Source organism: Dermacentor albipictus, chromosome 6 (genome assembly GCF_038994185.2).
Source record: "Dermacentor albipictus isolate Rhodes 1998 colony chromosome 6, USDA_Dalb.pri_finalv2, whole genome shotgun sequence".
NCBI classification, from domain to species: domain Eukaryota; kingdom Metazoa; phylum Arthropoda; class Arachnida; order Ixodida; family Ixodidae; genus Dermacentor; species Dermacentor albipictus.
Genome location: NC_091826.1, coordinates 40,856,786 through 40,884,291, shown reverse-complemented (window position 1 = coordinate 40,884,291; position 27,506 = coordinate 40,856,786). Strand labels below are relative to the sequence as shown.

At 44.3% G+C, this 27,506-nt stretch overlaps 1 protein-coding gene and 1 long non-coding RNA gene across 2 annotated transcripts in view; one reads left to right on the top strand and one right to left on the bottom strand.

Annotated features, from left to right (window-relative positions):
- Positions 1 to 22,840, top strand: part of LOC139061008 (uncharacterized) — a 122,724-nt gene extending 99,884 nt beyond the window's left edge. The window contains exon 3 of the long non-coding RNA XR_011515136.1: positions 22,759 to 22,840. This is a non-coding gene — a long non-coding RNA (uncharacterized lncRNA). The remainder of the gene's footprint in view (positions 1 to 22,758) is intronic.
- LOC135920953 (uncharacterized) lies at positions 5,639 to 27,353 on the bottom strand. The gene is made up of 6 exons (XM_065455236.2): positions 27,174 to 27,353; positions 22,785 to 22,930; positions 20,661 to 20,738; positions 16,303 to 16,341; positions 15,533 to 15,583; positions 5,639 to 5,931 (listed from the first exon to the last, which is right to left on the bottom strand). The coding sequence occupies exons 1-6, from the start codon at positions 27,328 to 27,330 to the stop codon at positions 5,902 to 5,904; spliced, it is 501 nt and encodes a 166-aa protein (XP_065311308.1). The 5' UTR covers positions 27,331 to 27,353; the 3' UTR covers positions 5,639 to 5,901.
- Positions 27,354 to 27,506: the final 153 nt, after the last annotated feature.

The following is a 27,506-nucleotide window of genomic DNA, read 5'->3' as shown; positions in this document are numbered from 1 at the left end:
AGCGACAAAGTCTCGACACTCAGGCGTGGTCGCACGATTGTAAATGTTCTCAATCCCGAAGACTGCTCGGACCGTTGAGTCCCCTGCAGCAATTCATTACTAGAGGGAATCCCGCTGGTGCTGCGATTGTTCAGCAACTAAGGCGCCTATGCGGATGCTAGGAGGCGAGCATTCAGGCACCATATCAGCTACTACGCATGGGAACTATGCTTACTGCGTGGATTTGTCTAGATTTCGCGCTTCTGGCTTGAAACATTCTTGAAACTTGTTTTTATTGTGCTTGATCTTTGTAAATTCTACGCAATCGTAGTTTTCTAAACTGAGCAATACGAATTGGCTTCACGCAAATTCTTATCGTTGCGATGTGTTGTATTTAGAAAGTGGTATCTTGTTGATTCTGCATGGACAAATATAAAAAGACGTTTCAAGCCAGAAGCCTGAAGTATACGCAAAACCATGTACCGCCCGTCACTTTCATGCTGGCCGAACCTTCCTAATTGCAGCTCCCGTAGAACTATCTCTTGAGTTTTCACAAGTAAATCTTGTCAGAAATTCTACGCCTCCAAAAATACGGTCCGGAACACGTGAGAGCACTTCACGAGAAAAGAGAACAATCGAAAAAAACCAGCTAGCGAAAGGCACGCTCTTTCTCTCTCTCTCTCTCTCTCAGCCAGCCAGAGATAACGCTTCTCTTGAGAATGATCCAGAGCCCTCCATAGCAACCAGCCGATGGCCTCAGAGACCACAAAATGAGTTGACTGGCGCGGTAAAGGTCCTAAGGGCAATGAACAGAAAGGGACCACATGTATGGACGCTGGCACATAGGCTTCTAAAGGGAAAGCCCTCGCACCGCGAAGATATAGACGGGTCGTCCTCGACAACGTCATGGACAGTTGCACTCAGAAACCCATGTGTCAGACGATGACGATGGCACTACACTAGGCCTATGCCTTGGCGCCTACTCAAGTTTGTTCGTGTTCTACAAAGCATGGCTGCATACGAAGACTACTCGTCATTTTGAGAGTTGAATGCCACAAAGTGTTGAATACAGTGTTCGTACGAAGTTACGGCGTTAGTTCTTTTGGACGTAGTCAACCATAAATTGGGGAATACAATGTCCGTACGAAGTTACGGCGTTAGATCTTTTAGACATAGTCACCGTTCTAACCCCTTTGGCGTACCATGAAACAAAGGTACCCCGCAATCTACAATGCTCCTCTGCTGAACAGTTGTCTTCGACTCAAGAAAGTGGAATACAGCCAAGTCCACCGAGAGGCGCGAACACTGCGCTCTATGAAAAATTCACGGCAATTAATAATAAGCATGACGCCTTCTTGAGGCAATGGGGTATGCTCTGCTCAACGCTGCTGAGTGAAGGCAGTTTTGGATCCACGACTATATGAGAATACACGAGTGCCTGCTATCCTAATCTTTGGCGCAGCTCTACGGTTATGTCGTTGGTATATCACATAATATGAAACACGCTTCTAACCTTCCGTTGGGTCGATAGGATTGATTGATTGATTGATTGATTGATTGATTGATTGATTGATTGATTGATTGATTGATTGATTGATTGATAGATAGATAGATAGATAGATAGATAGATAGATAGATAGATAGATAGATAGATAGATAGATAGATAGATAGATAGATAGATAGATAGATATATAGATAGATATATAGATAGATATATATATAGATAGATAGATAGATAGATAGATAGATAGATAGATAGATTGATTCGTTGGCTGGTTGGTTTATTCGTTGATTTATATATTTATTTATCTTTTTATTTTTTTATTACCTCATTCATTCATTTTGCTGCGCTACTGAAATACTCTAGTATAGGCAGAACACTGCCTCGTGCCGTTTAGCGCAGGTGGGAAAATTTACACGTCACGAAATAAATAACTAACGCATGAATGTACATTCTCTTTGGGTTGCGCAGGGTTGTATTGGCCGGCGTTTTTGTTGCTCTTATTGCTCTTTCCGAGGCATTAGGTTCCAAGCCCAATTTTCGTAGGTCTGTGTCTTACTTTCTGTAATTTACCACTTTATAACAGTACGTACAAATATTAAAAAAGTGCTTATTCTCTATCTAAATGTGTAAACCAGATTGAGATTAGGCGTAACCAAAGAAGAGAAGCAAATATTTGCAGAAACCTTTTCAGCGGTAAGACAGAAACATCAAGCAGAAAACTGGCAGCTGGTTTCATTCCAAGCCACCTATGGCTTCGTTTGGAATTTGTAGGCAGCTCTTGTCATATGTCAATTACCAGTGTGCATTTCATGTTATTTGCATCACATGTGTGACACAACTGAAGCCGGAGATTTCGCATCATGCTGTCTCCCGTCACCCTGCCTTCGTTTGTTTTTTTTGTTGTTTGTTTGTATTTTTGTTTGTTTGCTTGCCTCCATGAGTGGGTCAAACCCACTATGAGGTATTGACCAGGAATCGTGCGAGTTAAGACAATAGTTAGTTGAGCCAAAAAAGAAGCACTGTGGGAAAGTTTTGATCGCGCAAAAAGAATGAAGTAAGGTAAAAATTCAGGAAACTAGCAAGGAAATTGTCCTCATTGAATTAAAACCAGCGCGTCACGTACCAATCTTCTTCCTCGTCCGGTGCCCTCTGTTCTTGACATGCAAATAACGTTTACCGCCCGTCATGCAGTGTTGGCCGAAAACAGTTAGCCAGAAACTTTGTGCCCAAGATCGAAATTAATCAAGAAAAAATTCTGGTATGTTTCCTCTATGCAACACTCGTCACATGCGGGATTGAAATGTGCCCGAAAAGCGTTCGGATTTTATTTTCTTACCGCTGTAGTTGGCGGCAAAAATACGGCGCCCCCCACACATCTTTGCAAAGGGAAGACGCAATAGATCTCCGCAGGATTAAAATGGGGGTCTACCCAAATTTACTAAGATTAAGCAAAATTTTCCCAACGATGTACGGGCGTGCCTGTCCGTGGTGTAGCGACTCACCACCGTCTTTGTACCATATCTCATGGGGATGCCAAAATAGACCGCCGAATTTAAATGCCTACTTAGTTAGGTATAATCTAACCAACACACTGGGGCAATGGGAGGCACAACTCGCCAGCTCAGACCCGAAGGTGCAGAAGGCCCTTCTTGGTCACGTTCGGCTAGCGGCAGAAGCCAGTGGAGCCCTGGACTTGGGGCACCACCCATCAAGCTCCTAATCCCCTATCCCCATTTCCCCAATTCAATAAAGTTATTCTCTCTCTCTCTCTCTATCTCTCTCTCTCACACATAAGTAAAATGTTCACGAATAGAAAAATTGCATGTTGCATGCCTCAGGGCAGTTTCTTCAGACAATTAGGAATTGTAATAGGGTCTCTTGCTTAAAAGGCTCCTCACCAGGGCATATAGCAAATTTCGGTTGTAAGTGGAAGTTATGTGCCCTCTAGAGCTGTTAAGCGGCAAAAAATTTTCATATGATAGATAGATAGAGAGAGAGAGAGAGAGAGAGAGAGATAGATAGATAGATAGATAGATAGATAGATAGATAGATAGATAGATAGATAGATAGATAGATAGATAGATAGATAGATAGATAGATAGATAGATAGATAGATAGATAGATAGATAGATAGATAGATAGATAGATAGATAGATAGATATAGCAACATTTGAAGTGGCGCCAGCCCAACATTTCAGGAGGCGAGCGTCACCGCCAGCATAGACACTCTTTCCACTGGCCCCGTCTAACCTCGGCAAGCGAAATTCCTTCCCTGCGTCCTCCCGTACCAGAGCCGGAGTATCCCGTGACGAGTGCGTCACAGTGCCCGCCTTCTTTTTCTCTTGTTTGCTCTCGCTTTCTTTTTTTTTTATTGCTGAGTGGCGCACATCCGGTGACTGTCTCAAGCGCGAGCTGTTGCCTTTCTCTCGTCTCGCTCACCCGACGGTTTTGCGCGCTCTGCACGAGAACACCTGATCAGTGCCACAATCACGAGCAACGAGTCAGGCGTGAGAGGACGAAAGAGCGCGATCGCGACGCTGGAACACGGTAGAAAGTGAGACACTTTCGTTCTCTGCGCGCGCGACATCACGACGTCATCACGACGTGGGAACAAGCAGACGAAATGAAAGCACATCGTTCTTGCTACGGTACGAAGAAAAGCAAACACACACAGGCATTTGGTTTCTTCGGTTTATTACTTCTCCAAACTTTAATTGGTCTATTGAAGCAACAGATTAAAACAAATAACTGAACTTGCCGTGAATAATTCTCGAAGTCACGTGTCATCGTACGGGCGACGCCACAGCACAGCTGCCATCTACGTAAGCACAGTTGCACGATATACGTCGACTCTACGGCTGGGAGCGCGGCGCCCGCGAAGGGAAGGGAACACGGCGTTTGGCTTGAAATTTTAATGCGAAAGCCTTTAGTGGCTCATACTCGGGGCGTCCGTCCTTCCGTCTGTCCGTACCCTGGAACGGTGCCAGCTGTGGCCTGTCCCCCCTCACACTCTCTCGGCCATCACGTGATGGCACAGGGGCGCATAGCAACAGTTGCGCCACCGTAGCTGTGGCCTCTCGCCCTTACACTCTCTCAGCAATCACGTGATGGCACAGTGGCGCATAGAAACAGTTGCCGGAGCTGTGGCCTCTCCCCCTTACCCTCTTTCAGCAACCACGTGATTGCACAGTGGCGCGCGCCGCAGCGCTCCTTAGTCAGACGTCTCGTTGCAGCAGTCGAGTTAGTCGGATGACTCCCAAGCGGCCCGGTGACGATTCCACGCAAGCGGTGCGGAGAAGCGCCCCAAGAATGTGCATCTCCCCGATACCAAACGCCAAAAGAAGAATGAGCGAATGCGCACGTGGCGGGCTAACATAACTAACATAAAAAAAGGCATGGCATAGTCGGTCGAATGAGCACAGGCTTTCGTGGAACGCACTTTGGAATTTACAAAGTGTCCTTCAATTTTTTTAGCTTTTTCCGCGGCGCCTAGGGATATAATGCTCAGGAGACACGCCCGTTAGCGCGCATTGCATGCGCTGCGCTTGTCAGGTCAAAACAGCCACACCTAGTATGGGGCCCTTTTGGAGATCGGCACAGCTAATTTCGCTCTTTTCAGTGCACTTTGTCTGAGGACTGGTCTTCCAGAATATAAAGTGCGCGCAACACCTGTTTATTTTAGTCGCGGCCTTCCTTCATCAGACAAAAAGTATCCAAAAACTTCATCAGAAGTTCAACATGCAGGCTTTAAAATTTCGGTATAGCAAAGTGCACCCATGGACTAAACGTTGTATAAACAGCGATAAACTGTCTCAGACAGGATGGCTGGTGTTTCGATAAATGGACCTATATTTGTCAAAGGGCACCTTGTCATCCTTGGCGTGCTAGATTCGGGTGGTTAGTGGGATGCCTTTGACAAAGATAGGCCCATCTATTCAACGCTGGCCAGTCTGTCTGAGGCATTTTACGCACGCTTATATTGCTTTAATGTCACAGAGTATTTTCATATGTGGCCCCCATTTTTTATAGGCAAGCAACTTGTGGCATCGCATTCGCACTGAATTGTTAACCGCATAAACTTTGTTTATGCGGTTAACCGCATTTACGCGGTGTGTTTTTGTTATCTCAGGGAGGGAAACAAGTGCCTGCGAAAGTAGCGAAACATTTCTTTATTGAAGCACTTCAAAACACCAGAAAAAAAAATGACGCTAATGGTGCCGTGTCGAAGTGCCCTTCCCATTATACTGTTGCCTTGGTATTTAAATGAGTATTTCTCTGTGCTTTATTCTTTTTTTTTCTTTTTTTGTGAACTTCTTCAGTCGGCCTCTCTATCCTGCTTACAGAGCTCTCTTTGTTGACTGATTGCTGGTGCATGGTGCAGCTTGAATTCAACACAGCCCGTCACGTTTGAAGCAGCTCACGTCAGGAAGCTTGCTTTCAGGCAATCCTGAAATGTTAAAAATAATGTTGTGCAAAGGCCTCACGGTAGGAGCAATAAATGCGCTGCTTTGGGGGCCAGTTCTGCAGAGGTATTAATTATATATATTCTTGGCAGAGCGTCTCAGGCCACCATTACTCCTACGTGAGTGCCACAAAATGAAGAAAGCCATGCTGTAGAGCGTCATTGATTGAGGAAATTAGTTTATTCAGGCATGTCGCGATGCTTCCATGTTGCATCAGCCAGTATCGGTTTTACCCTGTTTTGTTCAAAGCCGTATACACTGTTTTTGAGTCGATACAATCGGGATATATCTGACAAGGCCATGAAAGTTAACTGCTTTTGGCTTAGCCTGAAATGTAACAATTCGGCTAAATGAAGTTGACTACTCGAAACGTTCTGTAGATCTCGCGACAAGGACACCACAACGGGATACACACAAAACTAAATTTCGCTCTATCGATAAACCTAATATTCCCGATAGCAACAGTTTTGTTTTCCAAGTGAAGATTTGCATACGCGTTTTCTCAAATTGTGTTGCACCAGGAGACAATAAAGGTGCGTAATATTGCATTCCCTCACAAGTTACTGCCTATAGTGAAGGAACTCTTATAAGAAATGTCACACTTTCGGCGCTGCAGTAATTACGAAAAGAAGAGAGATGACCCTTGGACACAGATTTTATGACGCTTCATCCCTAGTGTACTCTTGAAAGAAAACTGCTTTGAGCTTATGCTTCTGAAGGCCGGTTAATTCCAACAGAGTCATTTGCACCGTGGTTAAAGCTTTCTATGTGTTCACAGTTGATTTCGAAATCAAATTCTCAATAAACCCATTAATTTACTTGCTGCAATACATATACTACTATGACATTGTGATGCGTTTTCGCGTATCCTCAGCTCCACAAGACCACCTATTATTTCATGAACTTTGGTCTCATGTAAGAGTAATATGTTGAAAACGGTAACACTGGCACAATCTAACCTTCACTCTCTATGTGACGCTAGTTTCTCTCCTGAAGCATATGATTAACAGGATATTTTCAGTGATATAGGGGTGATGCCCCCCTATGCCAGCAGTGTATCTAAAGCCATGAATAAAAAGAACAACTCGTGTCTCAAATAGGACAACAAAAGCGCCACACTGTCGCAAATCGACAAGCCAGTACTTTGAATAGCTTCTTGCTTCGTCCAGCAACTTTGAATTCACACTACTGGCGCAACGGTTACATCCACCAAAGATCAACCCCAGTATGTCCATTCCATGATGAAAAACAAATGCCACATGACATCTTAGTGTTGTGCCTTACTGTATGAAGTATGGACAGAGCAACTCACCAGAATTTAAAAATTTTTCTTTGTACTCTCGAGATTTGTTATATCACTTTGATTACCAATGAAACTCTCCCACTTTGTAGCTTCTACGGGTTGATTCATGAGCACACTTACAAAATGCCCTTACAAATTACTTTCAGTTCTTCGCAACGCTCCTAAGTTTGCAAAAATAACGGTGCCTCTTCGTGAGTCTACATGGCGTCTCGCGACGGCCTACTGATACGTGCACTCAATTTCCCCTACGTATAGGTGCGTAAGTTCTTAAGCAGCATATCTTCACAAATTTGTGCATCTTCTATTCTTATAAATTGAAACGGAGTTGATAATCACATAGAACAGTGCGTCAAAACCCAGTTGAAAATGACAACAGAGGTTGTGTTCAGTACTACAGAAATTTCTGTTGTACAACAGGATTTTTCTGTAGTCACTACAGATTCCTGATGGAGCGACAGACTTTTCTGATGTACAACAGACATTTGTTGTTGCTACTACAGAAGTACAGTCTGTCGTATGTCTGTTGTTACAACAGAAAGCTGAAGCTCTACAACAGATTTTTGTAGTACTACAGAAATTTCTGTTGTACAACAGGATTTTTCTGTAGTAACTACAGATTCCTGATGGAGCGACAGACTTTTCTGATGTACAACAGACATTTGTTGTTGCTACTACAGAAGTACAGTCTGTCGTATGTCTGTTGTTACAACAGAAAGCTGAAGCTCTACAACAGATTTTTGTAGTACTACAGAAAAAATTGTCATCACTACAGGCACCCTGTTGTCCCAACAGAAATGTTCCTGAAGTAACCCGAAAAACTTCTGTAGTGCTACAGAGAGCTGTTGAAATACTACAGAAACCTATTGTGGCAACAGGCCCCCAATTGTAACAACAGAAGTGTTCCTGAAGTAATGCGACCAACTTCTGTTGTACTACAGAAAAATGTTGTTGTACGACAGAAGCCTATCACTGCAACCGGCCCCCAGTTGTCATAACAGAAGTGTTCCTGAAGTAATGGACAAACTTCTGTTGTACTACAGAGAACTGTTCCACAACGGAAACCTATCGCCGCAACATGTACCCAATGATGACAACAGAAGTGCACTGAAATTGTGTGATGCGACAAGCTTCTGTAGTGACTTGTTGAAAAAGACAAAAGGAATTCCTGTCGCAACTACAGAAATTCTGTTGTACGACAGAAATTGTTGACATTTCTTAATTGGGAGACATTTCTGACATTACGACAGAAATTCTGATTTCGCAACAGAAGCATTCTGTCGCGACAAGAGTTCTGAAGTCGGAACAACAGCTTTATATCCTGACAGCGACTCCGACGTTACGACACCAATTCTGACGTCGCAGCAGAAACATTCGGTCGCGACGGCCAAGAGTTCCGAAGTCGCAACAGAAGCGCTTTCCGTCGCGGTCCTTTAAAATTGTATGTTTTCGCATCGGTGGTGTACACTGTACTTTTTTCTTGCGCGGTATTCAATCGCGCTTCTCTGAAGCCGGCAATGCTGATGGCACCGACATCGGTAATAAAGTCGACGTGGCAAATAGTTATAATTGTGCCGTGACGACGCGGCACCAGCAACGCCTTACCGGCCTCCTCAAAATCGGCCGCTGATCAAAATCATACCATCTGCGGGAATGGCTGCGTATCCGTTTTTTTTGGTAAGATGTGGCACACAGGCCTGTGGACTTACATGTGCTGTTACACTGACACATTAGTTAATTTCCCAGGAATATTTCACAAGCTTTATGCGAAGCAGATGAGAAGATTTGGGTTGTTCCACAAAGTTGCGTGAAAAGCTGTCTCGCTCGGGTCTCATTAATCTGGTACAGTGCTGCCGTGAGAAGCCCGTATGCTGTCAGAAAGAACTCTCATCCACGAATGTTTATGTAGCTATTTTGCATTGAACACACGAATTATATGCGCGCTCAAAAGTGTAAAGAACGAGAGACTACTGTCGAAACTAGCAGTAATAACCCTAAAAGTCAACGTTGCCTATTTCTGAATTCCTTATTTAATATGGATATCGTACATCAAAATCGATGTTCTAGCACTGCACGATGTACCTGTCGATGGTACGAACACTCTTGCTCTTCTAGAAATGCGGCACTTGACGCCGTGGAGTGATAGCGGATCTTGGCTCTCAAAATGCAAATGTAAACATCAGCGCATCAGCACGTCGTACTATTCACATGGGCAAAACGTACACTCGAAAAGCATGTCAGCGGTGGTGCAGTGGTGACTTCCACTTCCGGCCACCGCAGTGAACGGACGCGGAATGTCTTGCTCCCCAGGAGCGGTTACATCGGCCCTTGGCCGCGGTTCCCGGTCAACGGAAAAGCCTTCTCCGGACTACCAGATGGTTCTACCACAACTTCCTTCAGGTGCTAGTGTTTTGAACACTATTTTTATCCACGGCGAAGTTAAAGCACGGCCTTATCGTGTTGAGCACTTCAGGGACGCGCTTTCAAGACTGATGCTGCTGCCGGAAGTGGTGGCCCTCGGGGCTTATCAGATGAATCATGTGCGGGCCGTAACTTTTTCGAACGAGGCGGCAAAAAAGAAGATACTTGACGCTGAAGCATTTCTTGTTAAAGAACATCGATGCGTGGTCATTGACCCGTGCAATCAGGGTGTCAGGCTCAAGCTCTTCTGGCTGCTGCACGGTGTTCCTGATGAAGACGTCCGAACAGCGTTGGCACCGTTCGGGAGAGTGACCGAAGTGACGAGGGAGAAGTGGAAAGTACAAGGCTGCAACGACAAAGGAACCACGACACGGTCTGTGGTCCTTAAACTCAAGCCCGGAATGACAGCGGACGACCTACCACATCAGCTTCGGGTCGCGGAAGACCTGGCTCTCGTCATTGTCCCGGGCAGAGCACCCCTCTGCCTCCGGTGCCGTGGCACCGGACACATTAGACGAGAATGCCGGGATCCACGCTGTGGGCTGTGTCGTCGCTTCGGCCATGACGAGACCCAGTGCGTGAGAACGTACGCCAACGTTGCTGGTCCAGGCGGGAGCGAAGACACATCGGAGCTCCTTATGGATCAAGAGGATGCCGAGGAGGCCGCTAAGGAAGCAGCTGAAGGGGCGGATGCTCAGTCTACATCTCTGGAGATGAAGACCGAAAATGTGAACTCGGAGGGGACTGATAAGGGCAACGTGCCCGATTCGACGCCTCCACCTGCCAAGGTTCAAGTCAAGGAAAGTGGTGTTGAGGCGACGAGTGCGTCTTCAACTATCCAAGCAACCCCAACCACCGCGGTTGACGAGACAGTCAGCATCTCCGAGAGCATGGACATGACTTCCAACGCTAAAGGTGCCGGAAAACGGTTGCGCGACGATGTTGAGGACCTCAGCCAAGACACCGACGGCGCGGGTACCGAAAGACCGCCACAGAAAACCCAGACAGGCCGAAGGTCGACGTTGAAGGTCAAACTCAACGAGCCGCCAGACAGACGGCTGCTACACGGGCCACCTCCGCCTTAGCGGAGGTTGTGTCCCGGGAAGAACTTCCAAAACCCGATCTTTGATCGGGAACGGGCCTGCGACTACGTGGGTTGGCAGTCGTCGGCTCGAAAGGGAGGGCCATGTTCAACGAGCATCACTGCATACCAGAGTCCGTATGTTTCCTAAGAAAAATTGTGTAGGGGCGTACCCTAAATCTAACTAAAACAATGGCAGACGGTATTAACCTCACCAGTCCGCTTCGTTTGGCGACATTAAACGTCAGAGGGTTGTCGCAGAGGCGAAGACAGTGTCAGATAAGTCGCATGTTACTAGAAAAAGACATTGATTTGATGGCTGTACAAGAAACAAAAATTGAATCTGAAGAAAAAACGGCTCGTTTGGTTGAAATTTTCAGAAATAAGTACAATGTATGCGTTTGCCACGCGAGTGGTACTTCTGGGGGCTGCCTTTTGTTTATTAGAAATAGCATTGGGATAATAGAGCAACAAGTTACTTCATGTGAAGGGGGGCGTTTGCTTATTTGTGATTTTTCTTTTTCTGGATTGCTGTGGCGGGCGGTATGTGTATACGCCCCTAATAATGCTCGAGAACGTGAACAATTTTTCGTTTATCTGAGGTCTTTCTTGCGGTGTGAAAGACACGTTCTAATGTTTGGCGACTTCAATTGTGTATGCCGGCCGATAGATCGATCGAAAAAACAACTTAGCCACGATAAAAGTGCCGCACTTCTGCATGAAATTTTGTGTGATGCTGATCTAGAGGATGTTGGGAGTGTTCTTGGTTCTTACAGTCATGTGCAATATACGCATTTTCAAGGAGACAGCCACTCAAGGTTAGACCGCATCTATGTTCCTGTTCACTTAGTTCCACTACTTTCTGAATATGGTGTGGAATGTGTCAGTTTCAGCGATCATTGTTTGGTAACGGTTACGATAGGTATGAAAAAGAAAGAACAGAAATTTAATTGGCACCTATGGAAACTTAATGACAACCTTATGCAAGATGAAGTATTTCTTAAAAGAATAAAAGAGAAATTAGACGCTGTTCTCCTTGAGGATGCAAAAAATGTTGTAGAAGCTTGGGAGATGTTCAAAACCGAAGCGAAAACAATTGCTTTAGAGAGAGCATGCGTGTTGCGGCAGAAACAAAAGCAAGAAGAAAAGCAACTGCAATGCACGTTGGCATACCTGTTGAACATGGAAAGCGGCGGGGCTGGTATATTTGCACATGATATTAAACAAATTAAAGCGAAACTTGAAGTGATCGATGAAGAGAGATATCGTGGCGCGGTTTTAAGAGCACGCGCTGAACGCGTATGGCTGGGTGAAACGCCCACCAAGCGAGCTTTAAGTGAAGAGAAGAGGTACGCTATGACCAAGGAAGTAAAAGAAATCGTTTTTCAAGGGCAGCTTACAAATGACGGGGAAATGATAGAACGTGCTTTCGTTGACTACTATAGCATGCTGCTAAGCAAGAGGACAAGCGAGATCTCTGCGTTTAAGAGTGAATATTTACCTCTTATGCCGAAAATTGATGGTCAACTCAAGGATGCCCTTGAGAGGCCGATTTCTGTAGCAGAAATTGAAAACGCTATAGATGACCTTAGCGTAAGGAAATCGCCTGGACCGGATGGACTTGGGGCAGCGATATATAAAATTTTCAAGGTTGAAATGGCGGAGGCTCTGCACCGCGTCATAACCAAGTGTTACGAACAAAAATGGACGCCTCCTTCTTTCCGACAGACACACGTAGTACTGATACCTAAATCAACAGACCCCATTAAACTTCAATCCGTAGAGACCTACCGGCCAATAAGCTTAGGAAATATTGACTATAAAGTATTTATGAAGGTGCTCGCCCATCGCCTTCAAAGTGTAGTCAAATCCCTAGTAGGTACACATCAGACATGCGGTATAAAAGGCAGGACTATATTCACAAATATACATATAGCGCGAAGCATACTTGAATGTTGCGATACGATGGGAGATCATGTAGCTATGCTACAACTAGATTTGGCCAAAGCTTTTGACAGGGTGTCCCACGAAATCCTGTTTATACTTCTTGAATATGTTAATGTCGGATCAGTCATTTTGGACGGGGTAAAAATGATGTATGATGGTTGTACCACAAACTTAATCATTAACAACAAACTGAGCAGGCGGATTGCAGTAATGTCTAGCATAAAGCAAGGCTGTCCGACCTCAGCCTTGCTCTTTGCACTTTATTTAGAACCTTTCTGTTTAAAGTTACTACATAACCATAATATTCGCGGGTACACATTTTTTGGCAGAGAAATAAAAGTTTTAGCTTATGCCGACGACATAGCAGTGTTCTGTCGTGATAAACAGAGCATTGCAGAAGCTGTGAGGGAAGCCCAAGCTTTTTGCAAGGCTTCCGGTAGTGCCATAAGTTGGTCAAAATGTTTAGGGCTTTGGCACGGGAATTGGCCAGATGCACCAGAGGTCTTTTGCAAAATGCAATGGAGTGTATTACCCGGCACTTATCTTGGGGTTCCACTCAGTGCCTACCGTGAGCCAATCGAATACTGGACGAGCGAGAGAGACGGAATGAAAGAGCAAACTAACAAATGGGGAGGCCACAACTTTTCGATGTTTGCTAGGGCCAAAGTATGTAATATCTTTTTAGTAGCTAAAGTGTTCTACGTCCTGCAGGTGCTATGCATGAGCCGATCTTCAATTCAAAAAATACACAGAGTGTTTGCAGAGTTTATTTGGGGTTCGGTGTGGGAACGCACGAGCAGAAGTAATTTGTTTCACACATTGCGCAGTGGGGGACTTGGTTTAACGCATTTGTTTTTCAAGCAACTTGTATCGAGATTTGTTTTCTTCCGCGACCAAAGCGATGGGTTTCTGCGGACGGTAATCCAAGTGAGATTGCGCGACGCTTTGCCCGATTTTGTTGTATCGTCGCACGCAATCAAACCGATGGCACTAAAGGGCTATCTGCGTGAAGTTTCCATGACGATACGTCTTCTAAACGCTCGTTTTTCGAAAGACTACTTGTTTGCAGTGTCACGAAAACAATTGTATAAGGATCTTGTTGAAGTGTTTATACCTACACCAGTGTATCGTTCTATGTATTACTTAGGGCCTGAACGAGATGTTTTCAAGCGAGTCAATAATATGCCTGTACGAGCTAACACAAAATCATTCTTTTTCAAACTGCATACCGGCACACTGCCTGTTAAGCCATGGCTAAGAAGCAAGGGCTTGTTTGTCCCATGGTCAGACAACTGTCTTATATGTAACAAGGAAGAAACTGTCGAACATATTTTTCTTGACTGCCACGATGCCCGCTTTCTTTGGGACATCCTGCAAAGAACATTAAAAAAGGAGCTTCCTATCACTGCGTTCGGAATAAGGTTTTTGCCATGTGCTGAACCTGATGGTGTGCCGGTGGACATGTTGATGCTATTGTGTATGCAAAGTGTGTGGCGAACTCGTATGGCTGTACGCAATGCTGATGTTGATGCAAGGCCAGCAATGTATTATTTTACCGAGAATGTTAATTATACAAGCGAAGTGTTGAAACTGCTAAGTGATCCGCCAAATTGGCTTTCAGTGTTGAACAGTTTGGCTTCGATGAAGCCATTTTAACATGACACGTCAGTCTTAGTAAAGACTAGACTTTTTAACATACGGATTTATTTGACAATATTTGTATGTACTTGCCAAGCCGGTAATAAAGAAAAAAAAAGCGGTGGTGCAGTGGTAAGATGCCGGGCTGGGAATCGTGAGGTCGCATGTTCGAATCCTAGGCAAAGACGTTTTTTTTTAAAACTTTTTTTTAACTTTTATGTTTTTCTTTTTTGTACTAACAACTTTACATAACCTTATGGACGTCTCTGTCAATTTTTAATTAAATATTGATCAAGAACTACAGAACTTTCTACTACAGGACGTCACACTACAGACAACAGAACTACAGACAACAGAACTACAGGCAACAGAACTACAGGCAACAGAACTACAGAAACAACGTCCCAAAATACGACAGACTGTTAAAATTTCCTGCTGTGTTTTTCAAGTGGGAAACCAGCTAGTAGCATTTAAGTTCTGTCAGCGCACAACTCTCTATGACAAGTCTAGCCAGTGAGCCAAGTAGACGGACTCGCATTCCCGCAGAAGAGTGTTTCGTGACGACGTCATTGGACGCCATCAATACGGATAGTGGTTAGAGCCCCTCCCCCCCCCCCCCATATGACTCTAATATGCACGTGATGCGTGGTCTCGCATTACAGCATTGGGATGTTTCATGCGAGCCATTAAAAGGTGCTCAGATGGGTCTGACCTTTACTACACATTCCTGGTTTTTGCTTATGTTTTCTGAAGTAATTCGTCTGTTTCTCTTTTCTTTATTCTGGAATAGCACGTTTTTGTATTAGCACGGTTCCTCCTCCTTATTTTTTCTCCTTATTGTGTCAATGCTTTAGATTTCTTTCTTTTTTTACGGGCATTGCAAAGTGCATGCACCAACTCACACGGCTGGCATGAGTTCGCAAATTTTAATTACGCGTTTTACTGTGTTTTTAGTAAATATGAGAACACGATGCGATTAGTAGACATAACACAAACGTTGGCATGTGCTGATGGTATTTTCTTTCTAGAAAAATGATAACACGAGGCGCGCGTTCTAGACAGAACACAAATTTTGCCATCTGCTGGCTGGAATTACTAATGACATTGAAATATTGATATGGAAAGTCACCATATATAGCGTGAGAATAAGCAACATGATCGAAAATATACATCAACAATATAGGGTAGTGATACGTACAATGGCGGCGACGACTTTCCTTACTTGATCCATCGGTAATCGCGTTTCTTTCTGTATAAGAAATAGAGATATTGGGATACTTATTATTTGAGCGATAATATAAATCGATATATTATAAGTACGCTAATTCACGTTTGCATAGGCACAAAAGTTTGGCAGTGTCCAGCTCAAGTGGTGGCTGTAATACACCATTTGTGGCGTCGTACCATGGACACTGCGATCATATAACACATGAGTGCGAGACATTGAGCTCGTTGGTACTGCCCGTGCGTGTACCATGCCGTTTATTTCACAGTCATAAAAACTATATAAAGATTAATATTTCTGCTACTTGGCAGCATCTTATTTCACCTTTCCACATAGTTTGCTCGGGATATAATTTCCTATCATCATTTCGAATTATTCGTGCTATTTTTAGTCAATCGGCTATAGCGCGTACGAGCCATATTTTTGCTGCTAACAACAATAAGCTGTGTAACACTGCAAGAATTAAGCCAGATTATAATGCTAGGACCAAGCCATGATCATAATATATGCACGAAACCACCTTGCGCTGCCTCATTGACCGTATTTGAGCGATTCAAAGTGACTGGTAGGGCCAATATGCCGTGAGCCTTTTTCAGGTTTTCAGAACTCGTTTTGCACAGTGAAGTTACAATATCCCTCTTTTTTCCGATATCTGAAGTGGTTGAGCTTTATCACTGAAGCAATACCAGTATGCAGTTCAAATCAACACTGCAGACGCTGCAATGCTAAATCTAAAGTCTTACCTGGAAAAGAATTAGTCTCCTGACGAAGCAATTCGCTGCCTGTTAAAGAAAGCAATCAATATGGTTAGAACAGGTTTTACAAAATGCGAGGAATCAAACACATACGCGCTAAATTCTCTAAACTTACTCGTTATAAGAAGGGAAGAACCGAGTAGTGTAGTGCACTTGAAAATATCAGAAGCAACGTTGTCCGTATGACACATTGCAAATAGTTACGCAGAAATACAATACAGTGAGGGGGACAATATGCATACGGTAGCCACAATGTCAGAAAGATCAAAACGGAGACAAGTGAAAGGCCGTTTCACGTATCAAAAATGCGAGAATGGTAGGGACTCGGACCTTTTTTTATCCACAGCCACAAGTAGTTTTGGCATTTGGATTTCTAATTACAAAATAAGCGCCTTCAACATCATCCTTATAATCAACATCAGCACCAACTAGATACTGAAAGCTCATCGTATCAACAACAAGGCGAACACCATTCTTAGTAATAACCATATTATCATCTTTTACTTCATTATCAAAAGCAAAAATATATTGAAATCCAGAACAACCTCCACCTGTGATATATACTCTAAGGCTAAGAGAATTATCACCCTCTTCTTCAATGAACTCTTTGACTTTTAAAGAAGCAGCCTCTGTAAAGTTTATTGGCTCAACACTTTGAAATTCTACACTCATAAAATTACCTCACTACAAGAAAAAGTTTAACTCTACCACCTCTATCAATATTATGCTAAATACGCCAAGAAATAGTGCAAATATACAGACGGACGGAAGGCGGGCAGAGCACATTCTCCGTTTACATCCACAGTAGGCTGCTGTCCCAATATGTCAGTATAGTACTTATTGATTTCTCGAGTGCCATCGGGAATGATACTAGGATGAACCACCGCTGTGAGTCAGGGGCTATGGAGTTGCGCTGCTGTTGTACGAGGACGCGGGTTCGACTCCGTCCTGAGCGACCGCATTCCCACGGGGGCTTAAGAGAAAGCTTTAGCTCGGGCCCAACTCCGACGCGGCCAATTCAAATACATATAAAAACGCAAAAACGTTTTTCTGACATAACCCCTGGACCGATTTTGATGAGATTTGTTGCATTTGAGAGAGTGAGATAAATTCTAGTGACTGTTGGAAGCAGAATTTTGATTTAGGGCTTGAATTCTGTTAGAAAGATTTTTAAAAATTCAGAAGTTTGAAAAAAAAATAGAAGCCACCAAAACCATATAGACGGATCTACAGACAGACAAAATGGATAGCAGGCTAGCACACCTTCTCGAGGCTAAGCAATCACTTCTCGAGAGGTGGAAAAGCCAACGCTTGAATCGCAAGCTCAGAAAAAAGATAGCCGAGATCAACAAGCAGATCGACGTGCACTGCCAAGCCCTGTCTAGGCAGCAATGGGACGAAATTTGCAATTCAATCGACGGGCAGATGCGCACGGGAGGGAAGTGGAATCTTCTCAAACACTTGCTCGACGACTCCGGCACCAAGTCAAACCAGAGAAGTGTCCTCGCTAAAGCGCTCCACGAAGCCAAGAAGTCGTCTTCGGAAAAGGACTTGCTGGAGATGTTGGCTAAGAAGTACCTGCCGCTCAAAACTGAGGCCGATGAGGCGGCATACCCAATATACAAAGGGAAGCCGAACTCCGCGCTGGACGAGCCTTTCAAAATCAGTGAAATCCGCCGTGCCCTACACGACCTCAATGGTAGGTCAGCACCCGGCCCGGATCACATTAACAACAAGGCTCTCAGAAACCTAGAGGACGCATCGATCGAGTTTCTTACAGATGAGATAAATCGGATTTGGAAGCAGGGAATTGTACCTGAAGAATGGAAGTTGGCGAAGGTCATAATAATCCCAAAGCCCGGTAAACCGCCGAGCCTGGACAACCTCCGCCCAATCTCACTGACGTCATGTGTAGGGAAAGTGGCCGAGCACGCCATCCATAACGGAATTGCCGAGTATATCGAGACCAACGACCTTTTCCCTCACAACATGATAGGATTCAGGCCAGGCCTCTCCACTCAGGACGCCATGAAGCTTATCAAGATCCAAATCCTGGAACGCTGCACTCGGGACACGAGAGCCATCCTTGGTTTGGACCTGGAGAAGGCCTTTGATAACATCCGTCACGAGTTCGTTCTCGACGCCATCTCCAAGCTCGACCTGGGCTCGTCCTTCCATGCCTTCGTCAGGTCTTTCTTGAGCAAACGACGCGCCATCCTCAAGGCTGGAGATTTGGAATCGGAGACAATGGAGCTGAGTAGAAGAGGCACCCCCCAGGGATCAGTCATCTCACCACTCCTCTTCAACATCGCATTGGTTGACCTCTCAAGGTATCTAGGCAAGGTCCAGGGCATCGGTCACACGATCTACGCGGATGACATCACTGTCTGGTGCGCGGGTGGCAGTGACGGACAAGTCGAAGCCGCTCTCCAGGAAGCTCTCGACACTAAAGAGCGCTTTTTAACCAACACGGGACTCCCGTGCTCCCCAAAGAAATCGGAGCTCCTTCTCTATAGCCCAAGTAGAAAGGGCCGCAAGCCACAGAACTGGAAACCCCCCACTGAAATTGGCATTAATCTCTACACCAGATGCGGAGATCCCATTCCCAAAGTCGCGTCCATACGAATCTTGGAATGTCTTGGGAATGGGCTGTCCAGAGGGCCCACGATGCGGCGGTCGGGCAAGGCCTGACTGTCCCAACGTGGGAGGGGCCCGCAGCGCGCTGAGTCGCGTACCTCGGGACCTTATTAAAGTTTCGCATCCATCCATCCATGAAGTTTACAAACTAATAGCTCAGCATCAAGAACAGATATCGCGGTTCTGTAAACGGCATCCATTAGATCATTCAAAGCGAACAAATATTATATGTCATTTTACATCTTACGTGAATTTGTTACATTGTTTACGAGGGTTCTGCAAAAGTTGTAATTACATATCATGACATTTTTTGAGGTTCATGTGTAACACAAGAATTTTGTCCGGCTCAGATTTGCTATCAGACACAATTCACAGAATTGCGATATCATTTTTTCTTGTTGAGTTACAGAGTTGTAAACTTGATAGTTTCGTTTTCTAAAAATTTGCAATTTTGTAAATTTTTTATAAAATATCGACTGCCTAACTCGAAAATTCGAAACCAACAGTCACTAGATTTTACGTTTTTCTTTTAAATGCAGCAAACCCAGTCAAATTTAGTGCAGTGGTTGCCGAGAAAAACGAATTCTTCTTTTACATGTATTTAGATAGGAGCACCCGAGCTAAAGCTTCCTCTTAATGCGAAAATGCTCGTACACCGCATATTAGAATTACGGTGCAGCAATTAATTATTTTTCCCCCAATGCGACCTCTTTCTTCGAAATCTCTAGGCAGCCCGTTACCTCGTTTCTTTATCTCTAGGTACGGCTAATTCGCCAGTCTTTCCCATCTCATGTATTTCTCTCTCTCGGTGTAAGTAGACTCTTATTCTTCGAAATCATCCAGCGTAATGTCTTTTTATTTACAGCGTACTTTTGTTCTTGATGTAACCTTATGTGGGCCGAAAGAACTCAAGTGAAATAGTCAAGTGCTTAAAGCCTAGTGCTCAGCCACCAATCTGTCCACCAGAGCATCTCATGCTGTGTTACCACCGGCGTGTCGCCAGACGCTGATGAACGCAGCATGGCGAAGGAAGGCAATTAACTGGCTTAGAATTACGTTCCTGGTTACTCCGGTTCTTTCAGGGACCACTAGGTCTTGAAATCTCTCGCGTACAAAGCATTTCTTCTCTAGGCTGTGAAGCAACGTGCTTCTCTCCACGCCGAACTGCGCGAACAACCATATGAAGTGTCCCACATCACCGATTTCAACAAATAAGACAGCAATCGGACAAACTAATCGCTCAGTTAGTAAAGCAATGAAGGGGGCTAGTTGGTGAACGTTCATGGTTATATTGCGCTCAGTTTTACAAAGACGATATTAAGAAAGGACAGGACGTGGACGGACGTAGCGCAACTCCGTCCCTCCACGTCCTGTCCTTTCTTAATATCGTCTTTGTAAAACTGAGCGCAATATAACCATAATCGCTCAGTCTTTATTATCTGCGCGTGGGCATGGCTGTCAATGTGGTGCTCTAATGTCAAACCCAGATATATCGAATCTGAAGCGTATCACAAGAAAAGTCCGATATAAAAATTTCGAAAATAAGAAAAAATTCTACAGAAATTTTCAAGGTGATTCTACAGTTGTCCCATACACACAATAATTCGTTATATGTGGGTTTGATATATCTGGGTTCGACTTATTAAGGGACTACACAAATCGCTATAGTTTCGGAATTTGTTTAACACAGCACACATTTTAGCCGTTACCTTGACTCGCTGTTTTTGGCTCTTAGCAGAGAATACCATGTCAACGCAGTCGAGTGCTCTGGGAATCCCAGCAATGAACTGCAACAGAAAGACCCAATGTAAAGAAGGTAGCAATGCAAAAAAAAAAATATGCACCAATGTTACCGCGCAAGAAGAAAGCTATAGATTTCATTTTATATACACTCTAGTTGTTGCTGGCAACCTCCCAAGATAGAGCTATGTCGAACACCTTGTTCAATGATCTAAGGAAACAAGTACCCCCACGAGCATAGCTTCCTCCGGCCATGTAATATTTTTCGAACACTGAACAATGCGATGAATAAAGCCTTCAATGGGGAGAGCTTGACGCGAATGAGGGCCGGAACATGTGCAAGGTACACGACGCAGGTACGATTTTACAGTCATGTGTGTGCTTGGAGGTGGTGGCTCCTAAAACTGATTGCCGTAAGAAAGTTCGATAACCTAATCAAATATCTTTCCGATAGCCTTTGTAGAAAGCCTTAATCTAGCGCACTGAGGATGCACACCTCGAGAGGGAAGCTGCGAAAGAGCAGGACCAGGCTTCTAGCCGGCGAGAAAAGCCACACTTGTTTTATTTTATGTTAGTTATTATTTTACTTCGCTGCCAAGTTATGCCATTGGTTTTGTTTTTCTTTTATTGTTGAAAGAATAAATGTCTATTGTTCACGAAACATAGCACAAATTTGCCCTTTTATACGCCGTGCATAAATTGGCGGACATTGCCGAGAGGCTCAGCCTTCCGGATGCAACGTGGGAGCGGCCTGCTTTGTGAAGGCCCACAATCTGCCGGACTTCAATGAAGTTTTACCATACCATACTCGAACAAGAAATCGCGCGATGAAACTGTGGGCGTAATCAAGAATCACTAACTAATTTTAAATTTGAAATGCTTAAACGAACATGTTCCAACTGCGTCGATAAAAACGACCAGTGCAAATGACGTGCTCACTACTGAGAAAAAAATATTGAGGCATACACAAGTTTCGAGGTATTTCTCCGCAAAATCTGCATATGCATTGTCGTTCCACTTAACTATGTATTGCAGTGCGGAAATGAAGCATTCTGGTGCGATATTCAGTAGAATGATGAATTCGATATTGCAGTACACTTGATCATCATCATCATCATGATTTTTATTTTCACCACTGAATACAAAGTGAAAACGGAAAGCCGGAAAAAAAGCCGAAATTTCTTCGGCTTTTCGACAAAGCTCCGGTCTCCCAGACAGGCACGGTAGCGGCTTGTGTGCAATACAATCACGTATAAAGTGTGGACGTAACAGCATTTTAAATACAAATATATGCAGATACTTTCATGTTGTGGAAACTAGTTATAATACAATTGTGTAACATAACTCCCAGTATAACATTACACTCTGTTATCTTCCATATTATTTAAAACTGACTCAATCTCACATATCACAAGAATGCATAAGCTACATACATGCATACATACATACATATACACATACACACACACACACACACACACATACACACACACATATATATATATATATATATAAACTATATATATATATATATATATATATATATATATATATATATATATATATATATATATACACACATGACAGCGTTAGTCATTTCTATACAGAAAACTTTTCGTAACAGCGTTACGAAAAGCGTTTCTCGTAAGCAAGGATAGCAAGAAGTTAACGCTGTTACGAAAAGTTTGCTGTATAGAAATGACTTACACTGTCATCTCCTACCCAGTTTTGATTTCCCTGTGGTACTGAATAAAAAAAAAATGTGGCACAGCATTTTCACCGCGCAGATGCATCAATAACGCACCCCTTTTCTGTAGAGCATCTTAAGTCTTAAAAGGAGCACAGTCAATATGTCGAACTGCGAGTTTGTTTTCAACAACCCCCACTGAGAATTAATCTTAAAAATCTTACGAAGCAATGTTGATGTTTGGTTTGTGACTGCGAACCGAATAAACCTACTTTCGACCTAATCCGTTTTCTTTCTACCAACTCTCGCTGCTTCAAGAAGAGACAGAATGCCCTGCCTTGACCTTCTATATATTTTTTTCTTTAACACTTCTACTCTAGAACGATGAACCGACTACGGAGCTTGCCTGGCGTATGAAGTGCAGCTGTAGGCCTTCAGCTTTCCTCACGCAGATTGTGGCCGTCTCCAAGTGTTCGTGGAGATTCTCCCGCATATCGGGTTCTGGCACCAGGAAATCCGTAAGTATGCGGATTACGCTCATGATGTTCCTCACTGCAGGAGATTTTTATACAATATATTCAATTTGAAATAGCACAACAGTTTCAAAAACCAAAACGGAAAATTCACCGTTCATGAAATTTGAGTGCAGCTCTATACGTGTTTTGACGATGATGATGATGATTATGATGGTGATGATGATGGTGATAATGGTGATGATGATTTGAGTTTATTGGCGCAAGGGCCAGAAGTGGCCAAAGAGCGCAAAGACTGCGGTAATAGACTGCCATTGCTAAATGAATAGTGACTATCGAGACGTGGATGAAACATGCCTGTATAGAAGCCTAAAAATATTCGTTAGAAAGTGTGCAAATATATTCGTAATAGAACTAGACAATGATGCATGTCAAATGCTATGGCAAAACGATGTAAAACAAAGAGATGGTGTACTAAAATATGGCGCTACAAGTAGCACTACTGCTCCACCAAGGCCCTTAAGCACAAGGGCCTTGGTGCCGCGTGGCTTGCAGAAAGTACTACAATATTAGTGTCGCGCATACAATCAGTTTACAAAGCAATCACAAGCCATGATGATCTGAACATGTGTGAACCAGAACAAACTAAGCAAACCGAAGAAGCTCGAGCGAGAGCTGATGCCAGTAGACGATGGTACGAAAGGAGCGGTCTGGCTGAGACCAGATGATCATCATCATCAGCAGCAGCAGCAGCAGCCTGGTTACGCCCACTGCAGTGCAAAGGCCTCTCCCATACTTCTCCAACAACCCCGGGCATGTACTAATTGTGGCCATGCCGTCCCTGCAAACTTCTTAATCTCATTCGCCCACCTAACTTTCTGCCGCCCCCTCCTACGCTTTCCTTCCCCTGGGATTCATTCCGTGACCCTCAATGACCATCGGTTATCTTCCCTCCTAATTACATGTCCTGCCCATGCCCATTTCTTGAGACCAGATACGAGTACGCATCGAGAGGTCGGGCGCGACGGCATGACACCAGTTTCCCGCGTGCAGGTCACTGAAGAGGTCGCTCTCATTGGTGTTCGCCATTCGCGGCTCGCATCTTTCATCTCCTGCTCCGCGTTCGCCCGTTCATCTTTCGCTGTCCTCGTTCGCTTGGCTACGCTACCGACGCCAGCGTTCACCGCAGGAAGGGGCGCCTGAGAGCTGTGCTCTAAAGGTATCTGTTAACGTAAGGTCAGTGCGAATTGTCGCATACGTTGTTAGGTTTTCAATAAAGTACAGCTGACAAGGATAAGGATAGGTAAATGTCATCACTATGCAGGAAAGCTAGCTAAGAAGTGCAAGATCTACTTCGCCACAATACCGCAACAAACGGTAGGAGCTTGTACAGTGGGCGGTTTTTTATAACACGCACGACAAATGATACATGAAAACACGAAACATGAAATATTGCATAGTTAATTCCAATATGGCGCAACAAATGGTCACTGCGACAACCATCGCAGGTCGGTAGTGAAGTTACGGCCTCTTTTCGTGTTTTATTGTGTTCGTCTTATGGCACGAGTTAAAAGGATAGGTACCTATTTATACCACGTAACTGTCGTAACAAATTCATTTGACCTCCTAGGAGCTCTAGGCCCATGATTATTTTTTTGCCGCATGTCTGTAATGCACTGCATTTGATAGTGCGATTGTTTACATTTAGGTATCCAGAAAAGCATTTATTTAGTACCATCAATGCCCCCATTCTGAGGTCCCAACAATAACGCCTTATAATTATTTTCACAAGAAACGTCAAACTGTGTAGTCGAACCGGTAAATTTGTCTGCTAGCTGAGGACCCGCATCGACTGTGGACCTCTCGCTTTACGCTAAATGCTTACCTGAAGTTTACTGAAACAAAGTGCTGAATTAATATACACGTACGCGTATTTCTGCATGCATAATTTTTTTTGTCAGGATTGCAGGCAAAGGTTTCGTGATTTTGTTCACAAATCGAAGGAAAGGCAATGCAAGAAGACTTCGCAAAGTGCACACACAATGGAAAAAAATATATAAAGCTTTAACATGATTACTTCTTTAGCGCTTCATGAAAATTGTATCTCAGCAGAAATCTGTACTCATTCGATAAGTTGAAATGTTTACCTAAGGAAATAGTTTGGTAGAAATGAAACTATTCGATACTGATTCTTAGGCTGCAGGAGTGATAACCACGCATAATTGTAGCCGAGCGAGCGTGTAACAATACCTCGAGTAACTTAAAATCATTTCGAGTAGTTGAGAGGGTTTAGAGGTCTGGTTGAAGTCGTTCCATACACTGCTTAGCGGTAATGTGAGCTTGTGAACTACATTTATCAGTATTTTTTTCGTTCTTATTGTTTGTCTTCAAATTCTTTAAGATTTTGTGCATAAAATAAAATGTTAATAAATGTAGTTTTGAGATTCTCCTGGCCTGGACCACCCACATGGAAAACGTCCCGCAATTTTCGGTCCAAGTTTCCTCGCTGCCTTGACGTCAATGCGCTCGCATCCATTTACACGCTACGCCATGACTAGTTTTAAAAGCAGTTTGCATAATCCTTCGAATGAGTATCAGCATTACGGCTATTCTCGGTGACGCCTGTGACTAATGCGAATGATGACCGGCATTGGTATACATAAATAAAGACGGAATCGCGCGCATTCCCAGTCACATAAGTAAAACGCCCCCTACATGAGATGTGACCGTTTTCGGACTACTGTTTCGGAAGTCACTTTCACCGCTCGAACGTCTATGAAATAAAACATGGTATCCTCAGGTTGCGTTCGAGCACGGCAAATCTAAAGGCCGCATTGCGTTTGCTTAATTATAACGAATGATTGTCTCCGAGCTGTTATTAGTCAGGCCATCTGGTTACATCACCTACTGCTTATACAAGGCTCCTGAAGAGGTGTTTGCTTTCTGTGAAGCAAGCCTAGGTTGCTCTACAACTGTAGCAAAGCTCATGACGAAGGCGCAGTTCGAACTCCAATTAGCAGCTTATTAGGAGGTCGTACGGGCACAGTTACACAGCACCTGTAAATTTGAGAAAAACCACACTGTTTCTAATGCAAGACGTGGCATATGTATTGTAGCTAACATAGATACATTAGCTTCATTTGCAAGAACTTCAGGCGAGCGGGTACAGTCATTAGTTCATCTCGACTCGACCTCTTTCACATGCACCTTGCTACAGAGTTTGGGCAAGTCAACGCACTCATTTCAAGCTGATTGGTAGAACTCGCGTTGACGCAGGCTCGACCCGACGGGTTACCATTCGGGCTCACGTAGACCTAGGTAGCGTCGAAATGCACTTCTTTGAAACAGGTTCAGCAAGGAAACATAAGTATCCAGCTTTTGGTAAAAAAATGGCTGTGGCTTAGCTAAGGTTAAGCCTAGCATGCGAAGCATAATAGCCTTTATTTTAACGCGACAGCGTTAAGGAGCTCGTGTCGCAGAAAAGCCGGTGTCGTCGGCGTCGGCTCAGGCGTGCGGCGCTTGCTCAGGCGCACATTTCGTTGTCGCGCAGAACGTTGCGTTGCTCGACGCTCACCGCGTCCGATGCGGGGCGCGTAGTTGCTGCGCCGTAGCAAAGCCACCTAGAAACAGTCTCTGTAACACGCCGCAACCTTCCCTTCTCATTCCAACGAGCAGCTCTGTCTCCATGAGGCATCTCACCTCGTGAGTGTCTAGCAGAGGCAAGCGCAGCTGCTTATATACCGCCGCGACGCCGCGAGCGATGGCGCGAGTTGGAGCCCCGTTTCTCCTCTGTCGTGACGTCACGGTGTCACGTGGTCAGCCTTGAAGGCGACGCCGCGAGTGACGGCGCGAGTTGGAGCCCCGTTTCTCCTCTGTCGTGACGTCACGGTGTCACGTGGTATTGAAGGCGATACTGCCGCGCTTGAAGAGCTGGGTTAGCATATTACTGCTTCGCATTATACTCACTATGATTACCTGTGCAAGGAGTTGTATACAGCATTGCCATAGGCTCCACGTTCACTCTGCCTTCAAGAGAGATCGCCTGTGAACTTTTGTGTCCGATAGTGCAACGTGGTATGCTATAAATTTCAGTGTACCATTACTAACCAGGCGCTGTAGATTGCAGCATAAGTTTTTAGTAAGCGTATGCGCATGCAATATTTGATAAATATATACCTACAATAGGCGTCAAATCAACCACTTTTCTATTTCGCGAGAACTAAAAGACATTTAAGACAGCAGCCGTTCTGCTAGAGCAACCGAATGGCGGCATAGGAAAAGACGTCACAATGTCTGCGGAAATATCATGTGAGGTCGCTCACCTACGTCAGCAGTTCTTTTTCGCCCTCTGCCCATGTCTTCATTTTCTTCGCCCTGTGCATAGGATGCAGCGAACAGCGTGCTGAAGCTCAGAGCCAGGACAATCGTGAACTTCATTCCTATTCTACTTGAGCTGCGTCGAGCACCCCCCATTCCCATGCGCTGCAAACCAACAACCCTGGCTACAACCGCTCTCTATGCTTAAATAGCTTCATACGCATATAGAACCAGACAGAAAGAGAATACGTGAGTGACAGCACCAATTTTCTTGCGTTTCTTTTGAAAAGTAGCAGAATAGCGCCTTTTCGTCGTTAGGGCTAGGAAATCCCTCGTCG

Bases quoted from the DNA above. Each gene is read 5' to 3' on its own strand.
- LOC135920953 (XM_065455236.2), bottom strand. From the start codon at position 27,330: ATGGGAATGGGGGGTGCTCGACGCAGCTCAAGTAGAATAGGAATGAAG. The intron at 20,739-22,784 runs GCAAGCTCCGTA...TTTCTGTTGCAG, and splicing joins AGCTGCACTTCATACGCCAG to TTCATTGCTGGGATTCCCAG. The intron at 15,584-16,302 runs GTAAGACTTTAG...TTTCTTATACAG, and splicing joins GGAGACTAATTCTTTTCCAG to AAAGAAACGCGATTACCGAT.